General features: G+C 39.0%; 1 protein-coding gene and 1 non-coding gene across 2 annotated transcripts in view; one reads left to right on the forward strand and one right to left on the reverse strand.

Annotated features, from left to right (window-relative positions):
* The first annotated feature begins 616 nt into the window (after positions 1-616).
* Sdcbp (syndecan binding protein) overlaps positions 617-24,972 on the forward strand; it is a 31,308-nt gene continuing 6,952 nt past the window's right edge. Inside the window, exons 1-5 of the mRNA XM_008836716.3 lie at positions 617-734; positions 14,237-14,302; positions 19,634-19,712; positions 22,749-22,858; positions 24,814-24,972. The exon at positions 24,814-24,972 is cut by the window's right edge and continues 1 nt beyond it. Coding sequence (XP_008834938.1) covers positions 14,252-14,302; positions 19,634-19,712; positions 22,749-22,858; positions 24,814-24,972 — 399 coding nt within the window. The 5' untranslated portion in view covers positions 617-734; positions 14,237-14,251. The remainder of the gene's footprint in view (positions 735-14,236; positions 14,303-19,633; positions 19,713-22,748; positions 22,859-24,813) is intronic.
* Positions 14,003-14,104, reverse strand: LOC115071001. Its single transcript, XR_003850103.1, has one exon. It is a non-coding gene; the product is annotated as a U6 spliceosomal RNA (small nuclear RNA).

Here is a 24,972-nt window from a genome sequence, read left to right on the forward strand (position 1 = left end):
ACTAAGTAATTTAAGTGGGCCTACGCTGCTTGTGTGCTCTTTTGTCATGGTTCCATCGTATTCTTTGCCTAGGAATAGTGTCAGGTAACAGTTTCTTTGTAATGGAAGGCTGTATGGTTTATAGATTAAAGACCAAATAAGAGCAGCTTTAGTTCTTTGTAGCAGCGCCGACAGGCACATTATCAGCTCTCAGAGGCATAGTGTGCTTTTAGATTAGGATACGTCTATAATGCTTTGTGCAATCCAGAAATAATCCTCAACAGCCGATGAGCATTAGCTCATGTGAACAAAGAGTAAAAAAAAGCCAAGGGGAAAAATCGCAAAAGAATGGGGCAGGAACAGAGAAGGGTAGTGGGTGAACGCTTTGAGCGGGCGGGGAAAAGCAGGCGGGGAAGCGGAGACCGAGGGCGGGCGCGGAAATCTGGAGCTCTTTGTTTCGTGCGGAAGGCGACGGGAAGCCCAGAGCGAGGCCAGAGCAGCCCCTGGGCCCGGATCACAGGGCGCGCGAGCAGGAAGGAGGTAGCTCGGCACCCGGACCCCGCAGACTCGACAGCTCCATCCCGACCGGCGCGTTGTCATAGGAACTGCCTGGCCGCGCGCCTGCGCGGGCGGAAGGCGGGGGCGGCGCGGTGACGCGGGCGGGCGGGGCTGGAGCGCGGCGCTGGGTTCTGCTCCGGGTCTCCGAAGTCGGCTCGGCTACAGCAACCGGGAGGCGGCGGGGACGTGCGGCCCAGGTGAGCGCTGCGGGGAGACGGGCCCCACGCGGAGGGCGGGCGCTGCGAACGCTAACGGGAGCCGGACAGCGGTTCCGGGCGCTGCTCGGGCTCGGCATCCCTCGCGGGACGGGACGGGGGCGTCGCCGCGCGGAGAGGGCGGCCGGGTGGGGAAGCGGCGGACCCTGCGCTCGTCCTGCCGGCCGGGCGGGCGGCGGCGCAGCTGGCGGCGGGACTCCCGCGGGCGCGGAGGGACATCGCGGTGCTCTAGGACTGTCCCCGGGGCGGGTGACTCAGCTCTCCTTCAGGATTTCCTTCCAGTGAACGACGGGAGGCGTCTGGTGGGGGAAAGTTTCAGTTTCACTGGGTGGAGTGTGGAACCGGGAGCATCTGTGGGTGCAGATCCATAGAACGTCGTCCCATTAGGTCCCTGCTTAGAATGTATACTGTCTGGAATTTCTAACATCCACTCCTTACAGACAGAACTGAGCAAAAGCAAAAGTTAGACTGAAAATAACTGCTGGCCTGCCAAATTAGCTTGCCTTTAATTGTAAAGGTGAACCGTCAAAACAGATTTGTATAAGCGTTTTCCGATTTAAGGCTGAGAACAAACAGTAAAAATGTGGTTTTCCAGTCTCTTAGCGAATTAGTTCCTTAAAATTCTATGCCTACGTGGTACATAAATATTACAGAGCAAGTGGTTTGTGCCACAGAATAAGGAAGTGGAATGACTAAGAGGTTCAGTAAATAATCATTCCATTATAATCTAAATTTAACTTTGGAAACAAGTTTTAGTTATGTGTTGGAAGCCAGAAGAGAGCATTTAAAAATCACAAAGACTGGGCTGATTAACAAATGCACGTTCTAATTAAACAGTTGCTTAAAATGAGCATGACTTACCTACTTTTTTTTTTTGCCAGATTTGGGCACTTTCTTTTTAGATAGTATATGCACAGAGATTCTAAAAAAAGACTCCCACACATTTAAATCCCTTCATCATCTAGTAATAGTTATATTGGTATTTATTAATTTATTTAAAGTGTTACTTGCCAGCACTTTCAGTAAGTTTATCTAGTTTTTAAGGTTGTAAGCAGACATATGGCTGAAAATTTAAGCAGTTAAAACGTGTAGAGTAGAAAATCCTCCATATGCTTGGTACCATATAGTCTTCAGTTGTGCCCTCTAACCAACTGTATCTCCTTTGGTGGGCAGCCAGTTGTTTTAAGGGTCTCAGGTACTCAGGGATATTTTATATCTATATGAGCAGATACGTAAATATATTTTCCTTCTTTTAACAACAGTGCTAATGTGTAATATTCTGTTCTAGAACTTAAACATGCTTTTATTTTTCCAGTTAGTGATATGGAACCCTTTCAATAAACTTTGTTCTTGAAGTCTTTGGCTGTGTCCTAGTGAATAAACTAGTGCATGTGGATCTTTCTCTGCAGTTACGTATGTCAGCTGAAGACCTGAAATGCTCTCATTTGGTCTGAATTTATAATTGTAGCAGATACATAAGTTCTAGTTAACATTCCTAATATTAATACATGACTTGCTCAAAGCTTCTATAAAAACTGAGAGCCCGTGTTACCAATTATTACATTTTTGCTAGACTTTTTTGAAGATTTAAAAAAAAATATATGTATGTTTGTGTCTTTGTGTGGGTATATGCAAATGTATGCAGGTGCTCATGGAGGCCAGAGGGTTAGATTTCCCTAGAGCTGAAGTTAAGGGTGGTTGTGAGCTGCCCAATGTGGGTACAGAAGTAGGGTCCTCTGCAAGAGCAGTAGATGCTCTTAACCACTGAGCAGTCTCTCCAGCCCCCACTTTTGACAGTTTTAATAGCTGAGATAGAATTTTTTGGATAAGAAGTAATTATCCTACTTGGAGTAGACTTCATATTGTAGACTTCTTATCATTAGGCTACAGACCCCCTTGTTGTGTTTTCTCTACCCCTCCCCATCAGGCCACACCCTGCTGCAGTTTCCTGGGACAGAGTGGATAAGATACAGAGGCTGTAGCTGTGCAACCCCTCCTTTCCCATTGGAGCTGTCAGCAGTACCACGACCCTTGATACCCAGACCCAAGACAATCTTGAATTATATTTTTACCACCTTCTTACCTAGTGTCACCTGTTAGGTCATGTGGTATGAACCGTTCTACGCCTCTAAACTATAAAAGGCAAAAACTCCCATTGTGTTTCAAAGGTGAAGGCTCTCCTCCAAGATCCCTGTCACGCATTCTGTCTGTGATGGCTGTGATTCGTCTTAGCCTCATTTCTACTGAGCCCTATTAATAGCACATATGGACATAGTTCTTAACGGCTGATCATCAGAATCTTCTTTAATAGTTGTTAAAAAGAGCAGTTTTAAGTTCTTCCATGGAATTTGTGTTAGTCTAGGGAACTATTTTTATCTAGTACCTCAGGTAATTCTGAGCTGATGATAAACCAGAGGTGGGGAAACTACTCAGGAAGACTATTTAGAAGTTTATCCCATTGTGTTCCTTGACAACCATGTACAGCCTTGACAACCATGTACAGCCACCTGGGATGGTTATTAGCCCTCAGTATACTAGAAACCGAGGTTGTTATTGTTTTATCATGCAATCCAACAAGAGCTTTATATTATTTACATTTTTAGATTACTTATGAATAATTTTCAGATGTGAAAAGAGGTGGTGGAAAAACAAGTTTACTGAGAAATTTGAGAATAATTTCAATACAAGAAACCCAAACTATTCCAAATTCTCCAGTGTTTGAAGGTCTGCCTAGCTAGAATAGCCCCATATTTGAATTAGGTCATTTATCAACCAGAGTGTGCGACCCTATCTTTTAACAGGTGTGAAGATTTCAAGTACATTTATGTTCTTGCATAACAAATTGCTTTTAGTTTTTCTTACAACTGGGTCATCAAAACATAATACTGATCCAGGTATCAAATACAGATTCTGTAATTACTATTTCCATGATCAAAATGCATTTAAAAACTAAAGTGACTTCTGATTTTGGTGAGGGGGAAACATTTTTTGCTCCATATTTGAAGATAATTTTCATTTAGGTTTATAAACACCAATTAGAATAATCAGTGCAATTAAAAATACGTATAACTGTTTCCTTCCAGTCATTAAAAAAAAAATATTTACTTGTCTACAGTTGGCCTTTACAAACTGCAGAATACATCTCGGTGTACAAATACAAGAGAGGAAAGAAAAGTTTAATGCCCTCTTAGCAAAACAGGGTGGGCCAGTACTTTTCTAAAAATATTGCATAATAAAGTTCTTCCTGTTGATTGAATGAGTGGAAAAGTAATATTTCTCCATAATTAGAAATGTGCTGTTTTTTCACTGGTTCTTTTGAAGAGTTTGTTAGGATATTATGTAAAAACTCATAGTCTGAAATTTTGCTTACATGTTTGTTTTTTAAAATATTTATTTTATTTATTTTTTAGCCTTTTGCATGAGTTGGTTTAATTCAAGATGATACAGAATTCGAACTACAATTAAGATGAAACAACAGGCTCTGGCAAAAAAAAAATTATTTTATGTGTAAGTGTATTTCCTGCATGTATGTAAGTGCACCTGTTTTGTGCAATGCCCACGAAAGTCAGAAGAAGGCATTGGACTCTCCAGAACCCGGAGTTGTTAGCTACCATGTGGGTGCTGGGAATTGAACCCGGGTCCTCTGCAAGAGCAGCCAGTGCTCTTAATGCTGAGCCATCTCTCCAGCCCTGTTTTCCTTATTTTAACAATCTAGAATTCACTGGCTGTTCTTTTTATACACATCTCCCTCCACTAGTTTCTTCTCTTTGCCACTGTGGGTAGAAGAAGAATAATTCTAGATTTTCTATGTTCAGTGATGGCTTCAAAAAAAAAAAAAATTAAGAAAAGGTGTCTGTAGACTTGATGCCTTCTAGAAAGGATGTTTACTTCAGACAGTACAAAGTGAATGTGATGTTTTATTTCACTGTTGCTTTATCACTCTAAGCCATTCTATTATTTTTGAGGGATGTCTTAGTTTTTTCTTTTAAGCATAGTTTGGAATTCACCCAAATCCAGTAATGTACCTTAGATTCATAAAATGTTCTAGTGAGCCTGCATATTGTAAAATAGAACTGTTCCCATACACAACTCAAAAATGAGAATTGGGCCCATTGGATGTGGATGGTATACAAAGAATTGAACAAATTCCTGGCCTCTACTCTCAGCCTACTGATTCTACTTTGGTCCTACAGTTTTAATTCCTGTGAGTAGGACTCAAGAATGGCTTAGTAACAGGATTTCAGGCTGGAGAGATGGCTTAGTGGTTAAGAGCACCGATTGCTCCTGTAGAGGACCTGGGTTTGATTTCTAGCACCCACATAGCGACTAAGGACTGTCTGTAACTCCAGTTCCAGGGAATCTGGCCCCTTCTTCTGACCTCCAAGGGCATTGCACGGCACTTATACATCCAGGCAATATGCTCATACACATAAAATTTAAAAAAAATAAATAAAAAAGTAGTAAAAAGAATAACAGTGTTTGCAGGTTACTCTTCGGCCTTTAAGGTCGATTTATTTTTCTTAGACCCTTAAGTTCATCCTCTGCTAGAATGTGGTGCTCAGGCACTGCTTCGTGCATTTCAGTTGTTGCCTTGCCAGTGTAAAAGGTTTCGTTACAGGAATTGAAGCTAATTAAGTTACTTTATTTAATAAGAAAATAGTTTGAGGTGCTGCGTCACTTGGAAATTTTTTAGGAGGGTAGACTTCAAACCTTGTTAATAGAATTAGAGGAAAATAGCTTGTAGTGGTAGATAGTTGAAGAACAGATAGATCCCACACTTGCTTCATTGAGGAAGAAACTTGTCCTTGATGAAATGCATCATAAATTGATCTGAGACCCTGGAAAACAACCTAAGCTGACAGTAGCTGTGGGACTAGGACTCTGATGTCTGATGAAGCTTGCTGCTGTCTTACTGTTATTGACAACAGTAATGTGTAGTCCTGAATTTTCATCATCCCAAGATGTTTTAAAATAGCTCAGACTGAACAACCAAATATTACTTTAAGTTAGTCACATCAGCTTTAATGGAGGCCAGTTGTAGTGCGTTTGTTTGAGAATGGATTAGATCAACAGGTATTGCCATTCTGGTGATTTCCTTCTTCATTAGTCAGTTATTGCAGCCAGAAAATAAAATAAAATAAAATAAAAAGGACTTCCAAAATATCACTTGCCTTGTTTGAGTTGTGCGCAGGCGAAAACCCAAGGAAGATGGCGAGGAAGTCAGACTGCTGAGTGTGAGGGATGAGTAGGAAAACTGATAGGTGGTTGGTTTTTTGTTTTTTGTTTTCCCCATTATGTTTTGTAGAACTCTTGGTATTATACAAATCACTGAAAAAGAGTCTCTTAATAGGAGCTAATTTTGGGGTTATTTTCTAAGGCCTAGGGAGGTATTGGTTCAGGGGCTGTGTCACAAGCCATTTCCTAGTTTTCTACAAATCTCCCCAGTACAGGGGGAGGTCTTACAGGTCTGAGAGGCTGAAGTAAAGTCTGTACACTAAATCTTTGATACCAAGTATCAAAAAATATTTTGGCCTCTTTGTTGAACCACAAAACTATTCTTAGGAAAAATCTTGCAAGTTTGGAATTTCACAATGACCAGTGTGAATTAAGAGGATTCTTAAAATATATCAGTGGAGAGTTCTCATTCTAATTCCCCCACAGTTCCTATTAAACACTATCATTTGCCAAATAAAATACAGAATTTTGCTTCTAGGTCTTCCTTCCATTCAGCTCAGCATTAGTAGGATGCTATAGCTCCAAATTCTCCTATGATCAGATCAGTAGTCCAAAGCACTTGCCATCTCCAGAGTTTGATTACAGCCTTCCTGATCGCAGCAGCTGCTTCTTACTGCCTTATTCCTAGAAAGAGTGAGTGCTCTCAGAAACTTTCATACAGGTTTCCTTCACCCCTACCCTTTGAAATCTCAGAGGAACAAACAAGATTAGAAAGAAGCTGTAAAGGGACCAGGAGGAGGGAGTGTGCAAAGTCGGCTCCCACATGGAGACTCTTACACTTCAAGGGGCTGTTTGTTGGCTCCTGTTGAGAGTAGATCAAAGTTCAGAGGCCTAGAGCAAAGAGAAGTATAAGCAGTTTGATTAACACATACATTTTTCATTCACTGAAGAGAAAACTATTTAGCTAATTGTTTATTAGGAAAAAACAGTAACAAATCTGGAGTCAGTGATTGTCTTTGTCATAGGTAAAAAAAGGGAGCACCACCCAAGTTAGAATGCAAAGTGCTATTTTTGGAAGTAGTGTCTTGGTGAGGTTTGAATAATTCTAAACTTGAGGAGGGTGTTAGGACCACTTGATTTATAGGCTACCATATATAATATGGAAGTTTCAAGAAGAGAGAAGGGATAGAAAGTTTGAAGAATATACTCCATACTTCCAAATCTGGGGAAAGGAAATGACATCCATATTGGAGAAGCCCTGTGTGCACCAAATAGGAGCAAAGCCAAGATGTCAGACTGCCTAAAGACAAGACTTTGAGAGCTACGTAAGAGCAGCTCATGTACAAGTGAACCTCCATAGGGCTAGAAGCAGGTTTCTCAACAGGCTCACAAGAGCTTTATATATCCAGTGTGGAAAAGCTACTTGTCAAGTATTATATGGAGCAAAGCTGTTCTTCTGAGTGGAATAGCAGTACTTTCCCAGAAAAACAGTTGAGAGACTTCACCAGTAGATCTGCCTTACAAGAAGTACTAAAACGAGTCCTACAAATTGAAACAAAAAGATAACTGTTCAGCAATAAAACACATGAAAGCATAGAGCTCACTGGTGAAAGGTAGGTGCAAAGACTGATGGCAAAGCTGTTAAGAGCCTGACAGCCTGAGTCTGTTCCTGGGGCCCGTGGTGGAAGGAGAGAATCGAATCCTAAAGTTGCCACCTACACACACACACACAATTTTTTTTTCCCAGAAGCTCAGTTTGTAGACATAGTGAATAATGTAATGCTGTATTGTGGTGCATAATCCACTTTTATTTTTTGGTTTAAAAGTCAAAGACAAAATGCAATTTGTGACCTCAGTCTTCAAGTGTGAGAATGAATGAGAGGAATTTGTGTGTGTTATTAATGCAGGTGAACTTATCAACTCAAAAATAGAACTATAGTGGTTTTAAGCCCCATTGTAACCACAAAGAAAATACCAGTAGAAAATACACAAAGGAAAATGAAAACAGAATCAAAAGTATGTAACTACCAAAAAAAAAGTTACAGGGTAGAAAACAACAAAATGTCAGATAAGTCATTCTCTGTCAGTAACTTACAAGCATGTACAGACTAAACTACCCAAGCAGAAGACATAAAGTGACTAACTGAATGAAAAAGAATCCAACTATATACACGATTGAAGAGACTCAAGTTAAAGACACACTGGCTGGGGACTGGAGAAATGGCTCAGTGGTTCAGAGCAGTGGCTGCTCTTGTAGAGGATCCGGGTTCAATGCCCATTGCCCACATGGCAACTAACAACCATCTGTAACTCCAGTTCCAGGGGATGCAGAGCCCCCTTCTGACCTCCACAGGCATTGCATGACATGGGTGCAGTTACACACATGCAGGTAATACACTCATATACATAAAAATAATAAAATATTTTTTTAAAAAAGGCACAGGCTGAGGCAGGTTGAGCATGCTTATATTTGATAAAATAAAAAATATAGACTGTAAGTACATGATACAGAAGGAAGAGCAGTTCACCTTCAGATCACAGTCGAGAGCCACACAGATTTCAGTATCCGTTTTTGATAATGGTGAGGACATCCAAACAGAACATCAGGGAGGCAGTGGAGGACTCTAGCAATACTGCAGAACAAATGGACCTAAGGACGTTAGAACATTCCACCCCACACAGCAGAAAACAATTTAAGTGCATGTAGAACACACTCCCAAGAAGGTCACATGTTATTAAACAAGTCTGAACAAATTTGAGAATATTGAGTTTAAGCATCTTTCTGACCACAATGAAATGAAAAAATAAATCATTAGAAAATTCCTTGTGACAAAATACAACATACTGAAACATATAAGGAATGTTACAAAACCAGTTTTAAGAGGAAAGCTTACTGTAATTCCATCTGAAAAAGAGAAAAATTGACTTAGGATTGCCTAGCATGTGCAAGCCCAGGGTTGGATCTCCCAGCATGGAGTGGGAGCAGGTGCAGAAATCAAGATCTCAGCCTAAGTTTACAGTTCAGGCAACTAGAAAAAGAAAAGCAAATTAAGCTGAAAATGAGCAGAATTAGGACTGGAGCAGAAACAAATGAGATAGCATGTAGAAGGCTCCACAAAGGTAGCTTTCTAGAGGTCAACAAAATGGACAAACTTTAAGAACAAAAGAGAAGACATGAAAAATGTAGCTGGTGACCTTGTCAGGAATGTAGCATGGATGGCCTCTAGTCCAGTTCTCAGAGTCCATGTTCTCATCTGAAACCATATGAGTGCAACCTTTAACCCCCTGCCGTGTGTGTGTGTGTGTGTGTGTGTGTGTGAAAACTGGAAATAGACATTCCTACTGATGATACAGAATTGATGCATAGAAGAGGCTACAATTAGATATTAACAAGTTGTATGGCCTAGAAATAAATTGCTAGAAGGACACAACTTGCCAAAATTGAATTGTGAAGAAATCTAAAATCTGAAAGAACATTTCTGTGGCTTGAATAAGGTCATATACTTCAAGGGTTCATGTGTTGGAGGCTTGGTTCTAAAGTGTAGTGATATTAAGGGGATAGAACCTATATGAAATGGGGTATAGCAAGAGGTTATAGCTGCTCCTTACCATCACTGGAGGGTTCTGTCTTGCCATGTGATGTCTTGCTCTCAAACATGTTCCCAGCATGCCATTTGTCATGGTAGGATGCAGCCAAGGATACCTTCACTAAAGGCTGAATCATTGCTTTTTCTACTGATCTGGAACTTTTAATATCTAAAACTGAACAAAGTAGTACTCAGCCTCAGGTATTTTCCTTAAATAACAGGAAAAAGGCTATACAGACTTAGACCTAAAAAGACAGTTGAATCGTGTCTTCAGAATTCTCCCAAAAAAGAAAAGCCCTATCAAACATCTAAAGAAGTGGTACTAATCCTTTAATTTTCCTCCCAAAAATTGAAGAAAGAACACTTTTTAAACTCATAAACTCAGCATTAATTTGACACCAAACCCAAATAAAAACGCCACAAGGAAAGAAAACTACAAGACAACTTCCATCTCTGATAGGCATAAATGCAGAAATCCTCAACAAAATACCAGCCAACAAAGTTCAGCAGCACACTGAAAAGATTCTTACACCATGACAAAGTGAGATTTTGCTAAAAGATTTGAAACATAAACCAATTAGAAATAGACAAACCAGTAGCCAAAACAAAGTGATTCTACACGCTGTGATACACCTGAAGTAGTTAATAGAAGTAGAAACTAGAATGGTGAATTGTAAGGCACTTGGGAGAGGTGGTGCTCTGTGTGTATAGGACTTCAGTCACGCACAGATGAAATTGTTTTAGAAATCTACATATTATGCATATATCTGCCAGTTCTGTACACTTATAATTTGAAGGGTCATTGCATGTGGATTTTGTAAAAAAAAAAAAAAAAAGCCCAGCACTTGGAAGGTGGAGGCAGGTGGATCTCTGTTTTAAGTTCAAGGCTAGCCTGGTCTACATAGTGAGTTCTCAACTATCCAGGGCTATATAGTAAGCCCTGCCTCAAAAACAAAACAAAAAAAATGATGTTTGTAGAATACCCTAATTCTAATTTATACATGTATATGTGTAGGTGATATATGTGTTTTTGTGTATGCACACATAAGACCTAATAATGACTTCAGCCAAGTTGCACAATGTAAGGTTAATATACAAAATCAATTTTAGTTCTTGTACTAATAATGAATGACTTAAAATGAAATTAAGATCGGAAATAACACCTTTATGGGGAGGGTAATGTGCTTTTCTGGCATCACTAGGCTCTGGGTTTGATTCCCAGTTCCACATACACAATAAAAAAATTACCAAAAAGGATATTTAAGAAACAATGTAATAAAGGAAGTATAAGATTTGAGGGCTGGAGAGATGGCTCCACAGTTAAGAACACTGGTTGTTTTGCAGAAGACCCAGGTTCGAATCCCAGCACCCACATCGCAGCTAACAACTGTCCGTAACTCCAGTTCCAGGGGATCCGACCACCTCTTCTGACCTCCTTGGGCATTGCATGACATGGGTGCACTCACCTATATGCAGGCAATGCACACACATAAAATAAAAATAATAAATAAAATACTTAAAAAACAGAGAACAAGAAAAAAAAAGACTTGAAATATCATTGAATAATGTGAAAAATGTGGGAATAAATGGAAAAGATGTTGGAATATAAAAACTGCTAAAAATTCTATGACATGTTTATTAGATTTTTGTTTCAAAAGTAGCATGTTGAGGTCTCCACGTATGGCCTGACCTGGCATGGACCAGGGAAAGGCTACCCTCAGCCGTAATCAGAAAAGCCCCCTGCAGTGAATAGAAGTAAATGCCAGGACCCGTGGCTACACAGGATGCTGAGGATAAAGGAGAGTTGCAAGTTCAATTGTACACAAGATTGCACCCACCCCATCAAGACTCAGAGAATATTGCGGAAGATAGGGAGAAATATTGAGAAATGCCATCTTTTGAGCATGACGCAGCCATGGCAATCATGAACTCACAGTAGCTGTGAGTCCCAGAACCTACATAAGCTGGGCCCTCCTGAGTCAGCTGTGGATGAAGAAACTGACTGATGATCTATTGGCAACTAACAGGTTCTGGGAGAGAAGGAGGCATAAGATCTAGTTGTATACCACTGGTGAACCAACCCATCAGGCTTTGATGGTTTGTTACAGATCCCAGATCACATGGATGGCCTTTGCTAAACTTTGTGGGACACAAAACAAAACTATTAAATATGGTAAAGAGATTTGTAAGGAAGAAGGGAGGCTCTCAGGGTGGGAAGGAAATAGGGCGTATGTGTAGAGTAGCCAGAATGCGTTGTTTATATGCATGAAATTGTCAGAGACTAAAATTAATAAAAAATGTTGATTGAATTCACTTTCAAATCTTACTACAGTAATCAGAACTACAGTACTGGAAAAAAAAATACCAGATCCGTAAATCAATGCAATAGAGGCCAGAAATAATAATACACTTAAGATGATGGACTTGCAACTAGGGTACAAAACAGTAAAATAGGAACAATGCATTCTTTTAAAAAAGATGCTAGATCCTCTTGATGTCCAGATAGGAGAGAATGAAGTTGCATCCCTGCCTCATACCTTGTATGAAATTACTCAAAATAGACCAGAGATCTGAATGTAACAGCAATGCTATAAGATTCTTAGACAAAACAATGTTTTAATGACCTTAGGTTTGTTTCTTTTGCATTTAATGCATGAGTAGCCAAGAAGAAATACATATCTTAATCAAAATGAAAAAAAATTTTGTGATACAGAGGATACTCCAAGGGAAAAGACAGTCTGAAGGATGAAAGGAAAATATTTGGAAAGCTTGTCTGATATGAGAGTGTGGTATGTCTGACAGTGTCCCCTCTTCCCAAATTCATATTTTGTATTTCTTTTTATTTTATATATATGAGTGTATTGCCTGCATATATGTAAGTGCACCCAGGTCCTGAAATGCCCATGGAGGTCAGAAGAGGGCGTCTTTAGATTCCCTAGAACTGGAGTTATGGATGGTTGTTAGCTGCCATGTGGGTGCTGGGAATTGAACCTGGGTCCTTTGCAAGAGCATCCAGTGCTTTTAACCACTGAGCCATCTCTCCAGTCCTAAAAATTCATATTTTAAATTAGGGGAATACAAATCCAGCTATAGCAAGTTGCTACTTCACACCTGCTAGCACAGCTGTAATCAGAACCACAGATAACAGTGTCTATAAGGATGTGGAGAAGTTGGAATTCTGATATGTTGGAATGCAAAAATAATGTAATCCTTTTAGGAATCAGTTTTAACAGTTTACCACAAAAATGTCGAATTACCATAGTGAATCAACAGTTATGTTTTTAGCTGTATATCAGAAGAATTCAAGGCATATTTTTATGCGAAAATTTCTATAGGCTTGTATGTTATTTACCACTAATGCAAAAGAAAGGTATTGTTATCAACAGCATTGTCCACAGTGGCCCCAAAGCAGATTGTAAATTAATAATCATAAGGTAGTAGATGCACAATGTAATATATTAACCTATAAAAGAATTGAAATACTGATACATGCTTCAACATGAATGAACCTTTAAAATACCATGGAAACCTTTAAATACTGCATGAAAGAAGCTAGATACAAGAGACTACATAATTCTGTTATCCTAGATAGAATGCCCACAGTAGGTTAGTCCAGTGCCAGAACTGTATAAGCCAGTTCATTAGTTTTGCAACCTGAATATGTTAAGAATCTAATATCTAGAATAAAAGCACAAGTGTTATTGAGACAGACAGAGACAGAAGTTGGGGGGGGCATGCAGTGGATTTGAATAGTCATTTTTTTTATAAATAGAAGATACAGAAGTAATAAAATATGCAAATGGCCAAAACATGGCAAGATGCCTTTACAACTTTTAAAATATTACATGAAAGAAACTAGACACAGAAAGTCACATAATTGTTACCCTGGGTAGAATGCCCACAGTGGGTAAGTCCAGAGGCAGGAAGAGTATGTGTAGTTGTCTGATGCCAGAGGGAGGGTGAAATTGGAAGGCATGAGGTTTATTTTGAGATAATGAAAGTATTAGAAGTGGAGGTGATAGTAAAATTACATGAAGATACTGAAAAGATAGTTGAATTTTATCTATCAGAAAGGTTGGATTTTGCTGTAAGTAAATGGTATCTTTTACTTTTCAACCCGGAGATAGAAATCCTAATGATTTTAATAAAGCTTAGTATATAGAATTAGTACCTATAATATAATTGATCTGGTTTAGTTGCATAATACTTATGTAAGTTCAGAGGAAGTCACATAACACTTCTCTTTGGTTTTCTAAACTTTTAAATGAAGGCAGTTTTACTTGAAGTAAAGTTTTAAATCCATGGTGAATGTACTTGGTTAGTTGTGGGAAGGGAGAGGTAGTTTGGTACCAACCCTGAAACACCAGCTAACAGCTTATGGTATGGCTTAAATAGTCTGTGTGTGCATGTGCGTGTGTGTGTATGTGTGTGTGTGTGTGTGCGTGAGCGTGAGTGCGTGCGTGCGTGCGTGTGTGTGTGTGTGTGTGTGTGTTTACGGATTGCTTCACAATTTTCATGTCATCTTCTGCAGGAGCCATGCTAATCTTTGTATCATTCCAATTTTTGTATATGTGCTGCCGAAGCGAGCACTGTGTATGAATTTTAAGCTTACATGTTTATTATTGTGTTAAACAGTTGTGTATGTCTATATGCATAATGCTAGTTATGCATTCTATATACAGTTCTATGATAGTTGAAAAAGAATCCTTTTTTTTTCTTTAGAAAACACCTGCAAAAATGTCTCTTTATCCATCTCTTGAAGATTTGAAGGTAGACAAAGTAATTCAGGTATGCTTACTTTTAATTAAAAAATATTTGATAATAAGTTGTTATGAAGTGAAACGAGAAAACTGCCTGGCACATATTATCTGTTATTTGTGTATTTATACATTTTTTTTGGTTCGGTTCTATTATAGACTTAAAAAGATTAAAAAAAAAAAACTAGTAAAATCTCTCTTATTTTACTACAGTTAGTAGACCTGGGATAGTATTTCTTTCTGTCTGTCTCTTTTTTTTTCTGGTCATTTTATTTAGGTCTTTTTTGAGATGAGATAGTCCCACCTGGCTTGGAACTTTGAATATAGACCAGGCTGGCCTTGATCTCCCAGGGATCAGGTTGCTTCTCTCTGAGTGCTGGAGTTAAAGCTGTGTCCCACGATGCTTGGCTTGATTTATTTATTATATATGTTTTGCTTACATGTATATAAGTACAGCTGTGTGTGCAGTGTCCACGGAAGCCAGAAGAGGGTGTTGGGTCCCCAGATACTGGGTGCTAAGAGCCAAATTTGGGTCCTCTGCAAGAACACCCAATGCTCTTAATTGCTGAGCCATCGCTCCAGTCCCATTTGTACCTACCTGGGTTTATGTCCTTGAATATTCAAGAAGGCAATAGTATTTCTTTAAAATTTATCTTAAAATTCTTCAAAGATAGTTTGGTTTTTCTGGCTAAATTTAAATTACATACAACATGTATAAGTTGATAAAATATACTTCAGGCTTTTCGATAGTCATAGTTTTGGGTAAACTGGTACATTTTTCTTTTGGGTCTTAGGTATGACCGGTCTTTATAGTAAATTTATGCCTCCTCTCTGAAGTTGAAAATGATGGAAATGGGTGAAGGCTGCTTTTAGAAGAGCTGAGTGGGGGAGTGCTTCCAGAGGCGCACGGCGGACATTTCACTTGCAGTGTTCTAAATGCCATTGCTGGGGAGGAAGCAGCCTTCCTACAGGCTGGGTTTTTGTCCTCCTTCCATAGATACTGCTCTGAAGACATGATTATCCTTAAGGAGTTGGGATTAATTCTTGGTATTCTGGAAGTTTTTAATACTTGTTTTAACTGGAGGCAATTTATAGTATATAGTGAACCCATCTGTTTTCAGTTTGCCTTGTACTTGATAGCTTAGACACTCAGCAAATCTTTAGGGTTCATTCTTTTAATTTCACAAGAAAAGCCAGTCTTTGCACCTCAGATAATCTTTTTACTATGGTAAATGTGAGGGCATTCTTTTTGAATTGTTTAGTATTTCACAACTCCATATTCTTAGGTTATTTTTACTTGAGGCTCTGACTTCAGTGTATTAGTTACTTTTCTGTTGCTCTAATTATACACTGTGACCAAAGCAACTTATATAAAGAAGAGTTTGAGTATATGGTTCCAGGGGAGAGTCCATAATGGTGAGGGAGGTGTGGCGGCCAGAGCAGAAAGAGGTGGCCAGAGCAGGAAGCCAAGCAGTCACATCTTCATACAAGCCCAGGGAACAGAGACATGAAATCTGGCAAGGCTTAAGAACTCTTTAAAGCCCATTCTCAGTGATGTACTTCCTCCAGCAAGGCCCCACCTAAAACCTCCCCAGACAGCCCCACCAACTGGGGATGAAGTGTTCAAATACTTGGAGCCTAGAGGGGACATTCTCCTTCAAACTACCATATTCAGTTCACTCTAAAGTGAAATTTATTTTTCTTTTTTTTTGGTCTTTTTGAGACAGGGTCTCCCTGTAGCCCTAGCTGTCCTGGAACTCACTATGTAGACCACGCTGGCCTTGAACTCACAGAGATCTGCCTACCTCTGCCTCCCGAGTGCTGGGATTAAAGGCGTGCTCCACCACGCCCAGCTTATTTCTTTTTTTAGAATATTATTTTTACTTTATGTGTATAAGTATGTAAGTGCACCAGTGTCATGCAATGCCCACAGAGGCCGTCAGATCCCTGGAACTGGAGTTATGGACAGTTGTTAGCCACCATGTGGGTGCTGGGAATTGAATGTGGGTCTTTGGCAGTAGCAGCCAGTGCTCTTAATTGCTGAGCCATCTCTCTAGCCGGAAATCTATTTCTTAATGATTGATTAACAAACAGAAGTCTTGTTACAAATCTATGAAAAGTCTTAAGCAGCCTGAAGAATATCAGCTCTTTAGGTGAAGTATCAGTCTCACTCTGGGGTGAGAAGAGAAGGAAACAGAGCAGTGATAGCAACATAGGTGTGGCCGGGGGTATTAACCTGGTGGAACTGGATGGGGAAATCGCTCCATGGACAGTTATTTTTCCAGCATCAACCCAGGATGGGTGTTCAAATGTGGCTTGTAAAGTCTGAAATCTACAGTTGAGCTGTCAAGACTTGGATGATTCTAAGTTTTAAATGGTGTGTTTGTTATTTTAAATATCCTGTCATTTCTTTCTTTGGTGTTTAGTCATGTTTCCCCTGTGGTTTTTATCTCTACAAAGCTCATCTGAAGAAGCACTGTTTTCTTTTTATAATGCTTTTATCTGAAAAATTTAATGTAGAAGCCATTAATATTAATTACATCAGTGCATTAAAAAGGTTGCACACAGATTCGGAAGAGCAATTTTTCTTCATGTTTTTCTTACCAGCTTTCTATGGAATTAAATTAACCATAGCTGGCTCTGAGCAAAGACTTTGGATTTTGAAAACACAGAAAACAGGTGATGGTGCTGACAGATGCTATCCTGCCGGACCTCTTGAAGGAGAAGCAAATTTCCTTTAGAGGACCAGGGAGAGAGCTGGCTGCTTGGAGGTAGAACAGTGTAAAATGTAGACCATACTGGCCTCCATTTCACAGAGATCCGCCTCCCGAGTGCTGGAATTAAAGGCATGCATCACCATGCCTGGCTCTTGTAAATTATTTTATAATAGCCATTAGACTTTGGCTTTCAGCACCACATAATGCCAGAACCTCTGTCCATTCCGAATACTAATGGAGCCTGTGGTAAAACAGTGATACAGAGAACCAGTGCTTACAGTTTCCCAGTAGGGTGACAAGCTTGACAGGTGACTCCAGGGCATCTTTGGGTTTTTGCAGGTGCTTTCTGTAAATGGACAGAAACGGCAGACCCTGGCAGTAAGTGCCTTCTTGGTGGGGTGCCCTTTCCCTCCTCTTTTCAACAGTTTGAGATTTCAAAGTAATTTTGAAGTAACAGTCTTTCAGCCCTTGTTACATCTTTCCTACTTATTTTGTACTATAAATTACATGATTAAGCTCATGTAATTTTGCAGAGAGATTTTATAAGAGATATTTTACATTAAATAGGAACAACAAAGTCAAGTAGAAAATACAGTATACATGTGTTCCTGCTCATGAGCGACATCTACCAAGAACCAGAGCGATACATTTATTTGTTAGCAGTGGGTGAATCTCTACCAACCTGTCATTGTTACTCAAAGATCACAGTGCCCTTAGTGTGTCATGTACCCTTTGAATGGGAGGGGCTTTTTTGAGACAGGGTCTCACTGTGTAGCCCTGGTTGGCCTGAGCTTGCTTTGTCGACCATGTTGCCCTGGCAGGTTTCAAACTTTTAATCCTCTCACCTCAGCTTTCCAAGTGGTCATAATTCCGGGTTTGCACCACACCTAGTGGTGTGTCATATACTTTGTGGGCATTGACTAAGGTTATAAAAAGAGTTCCCTTTGTGATACCATACCAACTATTTTCACTGTCTTAAAAGTCATTGGATTTTTACCCTCTACATAATATTGCTTTTTCCAGAATCATATAATATGAAGCCGTTTCTTTTTTTTTTTTTTAACTTGGTAAATGTATTTAAGTTTGTTCCATGTCTTAAATTTTTTTTTTGACTTATTTTATGTGTATGTGTGTTTGGCCTACATGTATGTAAATGCACAAATGTTCAAACCCAAGCAGGCTTGTCAGATACCCTGGAACTGGAGTTATGTTAGCTGCCATGTGGGTGCTAGAAATTCAACCCTGGTCCTCTGGAAGAGCAGCCAGTGCTCTTAACCACGAGGCATCTTTCTATGTCTTTTCATGTCTTGTTAGCTCATTTATTTTTAGCACTGAATATTTTTCTAGATGATTTAAGAAAAAAATTCCATTCGCTGCTAGCTCCTTTTAGTTACTGTTTGGTAGTATAACTAAAATTCACTTGGAATTTATGGAAAATCATCTACAATCATAAAGATTTACATACTTTCTGATTTAATTTACAACGTATAACAAATTATTAAATACGTTTTCAAGAATGCATCAATAACAAGTATAGTACATCAAAACATTTGTACTCCAAAAGAGCTTAGTGCCAGCCAGACTGTTGTAGGGTATGCTAATTTTAAACTAAGCTTCATCTCTTCTAACACTGTTGAGACTACCCTTGGTATTGGTTTCAGATCTAAGTCAAGTTAGAAGTATAAACTTTATTTATTAGCTTGACACTTTTCCAATTAAGCAGTAAATGATAATTATTGATTGATCATAGAGCTTACTACCAAGCTTGTCTTTAAAGACCATGGCTAGTTTAGAAAGTCACGTCTGCAAAGGACTGAGTATTTCTATCAATGGGATACTTAATTTGCATTGTTATGGATCCCCATGAGAGGGCTGAAGCTTACCTGAGCATGAGTGACATAATATTGTCAAAGTAATTTTGGCACTTGTTACAAATTACATTATTATCTACATCAGTTTTATGCTTTTGGCATAATTAATAATGAACCTTGCTTGCTATATGTACAACTATTTTAGTGGACATGCTGAATTGAAAGTGAGAGCTAAAGCAATGTGAAGTGAATTGTTTACATGTTTTCTGACATGTGACATAAATATACTTGAGCTTTTTCCGTTTGCAAACAAAATGTGTTGGGAGTAATTTATGAAACAGTGAACATGAAATCTGACCTCATTTAGAATGCTCTTTGAAAACTTAGATAGGGCATGAGGTGTAGCTCCGTTGGTGGAATGCTTCCCTAGCACACATGAAGCCAGACATGACACATGAAGCCAGGCATGGTGGTTCATACTTGTGATACCAGCACATGGGACGCGGAGGCAGGAAGATCAGGAGTTCAAGGTCATTCTCAACTAAATGGCAATTTTGAGGTGAGACCATACAATTCATTTGCAGTAGCATTATTAAGCACTAATTATAAGACATTCAGTTTTTATGATAGTCTTAAAATACTTAGAATTTGAAATATATTTTTGATTTGCAGATTTCTTTTGAAAACATGATTGCTGAAGTGTTTAAAATGAAACTTTGAATAAAGCATGTTTATAGTTTCTTTTGGAAAGTACTAGATTTGCCTTGTAAATTATATAAGAAGGTTAAGTATTTTTGGTATATTGCTAGCATTTTCTTTTCTTTTCTTTTCCAGGCTCAGGCTGCCTTTTCTGCCAACCCTGTCACTCAGGCAGTTTTGATAGAAGCTTCTGCTCCCATTGCTCATGATGGAAGTAGGTTATACTTCGGATTCATTTTCTTGCAACAAAAATATTTATAAAGCTTTCTTGTGCTGAAGCATTGAATCGAAGATTTTGTTTTCACATATCAAGTACATTTGTGGTTAAAGGTCTAGTAGCAATAAGAAAAAAAGTTTATTTAAACATTGAATTGGCTGAATAAAAAGGCAGGGAAGATGGGTTGAGTGAAAGTATAGACTGCCCTAGGACAGAGTCCCCAAATCTGGATTTCACCAGAGACAGAAGGAAAAACTAGAGGGGATAGAATGGGAATGGTGGTGGCTTAGATCCAAACATCATATGCATGTATGAATATCAAATAAAGTATTTAGTAAGGGGCTGCAGTGATGGCTTAGCAGCTGGGCGCACTGGCTGCTCTTTTAGAGGGTCCTAGTTTGTTCCCCAGCACTCATATGGCAACTAATAACTATCTGTAACTCTAGTTCCAGGGAATCTGACGTCCTCCTCTGACCTGCATGCATTGCACGACATGGATGGTGTACTTACGTAAACACATGCAGGCAATACACTCACATGTTAAAAAAAATACTTAAAATGTTTAATAATAATAATAAATAGCAGCACTTGGGAACACTTTGAGAGGCAGAGGTAGGTGAATCTCTGTGGGATCAAGGCCAGCTGGGAATAGAGAGAGACCTTGTCTCTAAAAACAACAAAACTTCAAACCATGAAAACCCCCCAACTACCCCCCTTCAAAAAAAAACAAAAAACCTCTCTAACCCTTTATTTAATCAAGAGTGTGAACCTTGAATATGAAGGGTTGTTTTTTTTTTTTTTTCTGGTGGTTTTGAGACAGGGTCTCCCTGTAGCCACAGCTGATCTGGATTCCCTATGCAGACCAGGCTGGCCTTGAACTCAGAGAGATCTGCCTGCCTCTGCCTCCCATGTGTTGGGATTAAAGGTGTGTGCCCCCATGCCTAGTAGAAGATGTGTTTTAAAGAAATATTTATTTGTATGAGTGTCTTGCCTGCACGGAAGTGCACCATGTTTGTGCAGTGCCCATGAAGGCCAGAAGAGGGCGTTGGATCCCCTGGAACTGGAGTTACAGAATGTTGTTAGGTGCCCTGTGGGTGCTGGACACCAAACCCACATCCTCTAGAATAGCCAATGCTCTTAATCCCTGATCTATCTCTCCAGCCCATGAAGATGTGTTATATAGCATAATAAAAATTTATTTTAGTTTGACTCAAAAATCCTTAACAACAACAACAACAAAATAACCTTAACATACAGTTGATTCATACATAGGGAGAAAGTCCTTATATGGGAACTACAGTTTTTCCTGAACATTGCTACTCTTGAAGTTTAAAAAAAAATTCCCTCTTATTGTTACCAGGGGAACTAGAAATTCCTTTCCTTCAGAGTTGAAAGCCTTTACGTCATGCAACTTAATATACAAAGTAAATGTTTAATTTTAAGTTTTTGCGAACTTTCATCTTCTTCATTGCTGTCTCTAGCATTGTTCCTTTTAGAGCATCTGCTGTAAATCACAAAGAGATCTTATAAAAAGCAGCATACTACTGAAAAGATAATTAATGTTGCTGTTTAGACACACTGTAGGAGTTCATTGAAATGTGGCTATCATGTGTTAGAGGGTACTAAATAAATTTATAAGCTTTGAATTTTTTTTCTTGTTAGTTGAGAAAAAGCATTCCATAGCCATATGGAATTCCATAGCCAGACAAAAAATTTTATGTTTGTACTATGTACATGCATAATTTTTTTCTTGCTATTTCTCTTTTATGCAATTTTATTTGTTTAATATTTATTATTTTTATTATGGAGTGAGGGAAAAAGCAGTAGACACACATTTTGTTCAGTTGTTCTGAACTGAACAGTTACTACTATACCTCCAAAATTCCTAGAGTAGATTTAAGAAACAAGAAAGGGCAAGATTTGTTTGGAAAAATAGTTTCTTTTCATTAATCATCCCTCTGTATTCATTGTTTCTATTTTAAAATGCGTTTAAATTTTATGTCTGTACACATCTCAGGATACTAACTTTACATGATAGGCCTTTAACACAAATGACAGATGTATGAACTCCAGTGGGGGGCTATGGGAGGATACCAAAGGGGAAGGAGGTATAAAGATGATTTTATGTATGAAATACACAGAAATTCAATTTAAAAAATTTTGTGTCTGCACTGTGAGCATGTATAATTTTTCTTGGTATTATTTATTTTAATATTTATTATTTTTATCTTATGTGTTTGAGTGTATGGCCTGCATGTGTGTAAGTCCACCCATGTTGTGCAGTGCCTGTGGAGGTCAGAAGAAGGCGTCAGATCCCCTGGAACTGGAGCTAAGGACGGTTGTTAGCCTCTATGTGGGTGCTGGGACTTGAAGCCCCGTCCTCTGCAAGAACAGCCAGTGCTCTTAACCATGCATCTCTCCAGCCTCTCTTGCTATTCCTTAAAAAAAAAAAAAGTACCTGTTAACAGAGCATTTGATAATACTAAGTATTAGAAATAATCTAGCAGGGACTTAAAGATGCAAGAGGATTTGCATGGGTTTCCTGTTTAATGAACCATCTTATATTATTTATTTTGGCTTTTTGAAATAAAGTCTCACTATAGAGTCCTGCCTGGCCTCAAATTTGTGGTCAGTCCTCCTGGTTCTGCCTCATGAGTTGAGCACTGGGCTCATGTGGACATACATCCACCACCACAGCCACCTGTAAAGCATTTTAAATACAAGACTTCTGCAGATTCTGGTCTCTGTGGTGGGTCCTGAAGCTAATGCCCCATGACACTGAAGGACGACTGCTTTAGAGACCTGAGATTGTTTCAGTTCAGCCACATTTATATTTTAGGACTTTTACTTTAAAGATTTTATAAGTGGTCCCATTTAATTATGGTAGAAGTGAGGAGATGCCCTTCCATTTTGCTCCTTTAAATTCATCCAGAATTTTGTACCCTAAATACGATTTTTTAAAAAAGTCCACCGTAAGTTTTCACTTTGGATATTCTGCCAATGCCCTTTTCTTAATTGATTCATTTATATTAGATCTCTATCCAAGACTGTATCCGGAACTCTCTCAATATATGGGACTGAGTTTAAATGAAGAAGAAATACGTGCACATATGCCCATGGTCTCTGGAGCACCAACACAAGGGGTATGTGTGGTGTAATTTTGGATTATATAAAGTGTACTTTGTACATAGGTTTAAACTCTGATTGTAGCTAACTGGTATATTTATACCTTTAGCATTGACCTCTCCTCAGATCTTGGATTTCTTTCTAGACATATTACTTACTAAGACTGACCTCTGCTTTGTCTTCTGCATTTGTCAGCTCTCGGCACCCAGCGTTCTCTGCCATGTTTTCAGATCAGTTTTGTCCATTCTAGTTGTATAACTTCATTGAGTTCTGTACTTCTAACCTAGACTAGCAGTTCTGTCATTTATCCTGTAGTAATTCTTAGTTCAAATGCTATTATATTGCTGCTAGATTAGTCATTCTGCAGTACATGTCTGTCACATCATTTTTTCGCTCATAATCTCTTTAACATTCCACTGAAAGCCAAGTTCTTTTAATGAGAGCGTGATTCTAGGCTTAACTATAACAGATCATCAGCCTTTTATCAAAGTTACTATTTTAAGACCTTTATAGCACTTACTATAATTATGTTGCATACTTCATGACTGAATCAATCTCTGTCTTGTTGCCATAAATTCAATGCTTAATACAGTATCTGGCATTCATTTACCAAATATTTATTGAAAACTTACTTATATTAGCCAGGATCCTGTTGAGAAAACAAATAGTAGTATTTCAACTGAGGCAATTTAAGAAATTAGATAAGAGTTCAAAGAATCCAAAAGGCAAAAAACAGACCCCAGATAGACTGCAGAAAGTTAGCTGCTATTCCTAGGATGGGGTGGAAGTGCTGGGGGAACAGGAAGCACAGGTCCTTGATGGAAACATGCTGACAGAGGAAGATGTAACTCGCACAGGTGAAGCCCCAGCACCAAGCAGAGTGGAAGGCGATGTGCAGCGGATTGACAGTAGCTTAAGCCTGGGACCACCTTCCTCTTCACTCGAAGTTTTGTCCACACACTTCCACAGGGATTTAAATGTCAAATGACAACCAAATCAGCTTTGTATTTCTTCTTTGAAAGTTTCAGGGTTTTTAAAAAATAAAATCAAAGTTCAGCAGTTTTTTAAAATGAAGGGTCTCATAATGAGTATTTTAGTCTTTAATCACTTGTTGACAAATTTTAAAAATAAATTACTCTTGGGCCGCGTGTGGTGGAGCACGCCTTTAATCGCAGCACTTGGGAGGCAGAGGCAGGCGTCTCTGAGTTCAAGGCCAGCCTGGTCTACATAGTGAGTTCCAGGACAGCTGGAGCTACAGGGTGACCCTGTTTCAAAAAGACAAAAAAATAAAAAATAAATAAATAAATTACTCTTAACCCAGAAGTGTATAAAATCATGCTAGGTACCTCTGGTATAAATGAAATGAATGACTGTCACTCTTTCAAAAGGGATGATAACAGTCTTCATGGTGCTGAGTAATGGTCACAGCACTGACTATTGTGAGATAAATCAGTCCCCACCAAGTGTTCATATTTCTAGATGAATAGTTTTTAATCTTAAAGAAAAAAACGAAAAGTCAAGCAACACTCAGTTGTTTTATGACAGGGATATCTTCTGAGAGATGATTCATTAGTTGCTTTCAGTGTTGCATGAACTTCATAGAGTTTCCTTGTGAAAACTCAGTAGACAATGTGATCTTTCCAGACTACACATATGTAGTCTCTTGTTGAGTGGGACACTGTAAGCAGCAGATGGTAATACTCAGGAGATGAGTGCCAGTTGACTTGAGAAGCAGGAAGCATAGAGCAAGTCACTGACTGTACTTGAGATGATCCTGTGGGAGGGAGTATATCACCAGGGGAATTAGGAAGTAAAACCAGTGTCATTACTGTAGAAATCAAACTTCATCTGATGGAATTTATTTAAGGACTAGTGTTTGGAAAAACAACTGAATGTGTTCCAGTTATTAATTTAGGTTATTTTTAAGGAGAAGATTTCTAAATACTGACACATCGTACATTTTTTTTTCCAGCAGTTGGTAGCAAGACCTTCCAGTGTGAACTATATGGTGGCACCTGTAACAGGTAATGATGCTGGAATCCGTAGAGCAGAAATCAAGCAAGGGATTCGGGAAGTCATTCTGTGTAAGGATCAAGATGGAAAAATTGGGCTGAGGCTTAAATCGATAGAT

This window comes from Nannospalax galili, unplaced genomic scaffold, assembly GCF_000622305.1.
Source record: "Nannospalax galili isolate Female #2095 unplaced genomic scaffold, S.galili_v1.0 scaffold6238, whole genome shotgun sequence".
Taxonomy (NCBI): Eukaryota; Metazoa; Chordata; class Mammalia; order Rodentia; family Spalacidae; genus Nannospalax; species Nannospalax galili.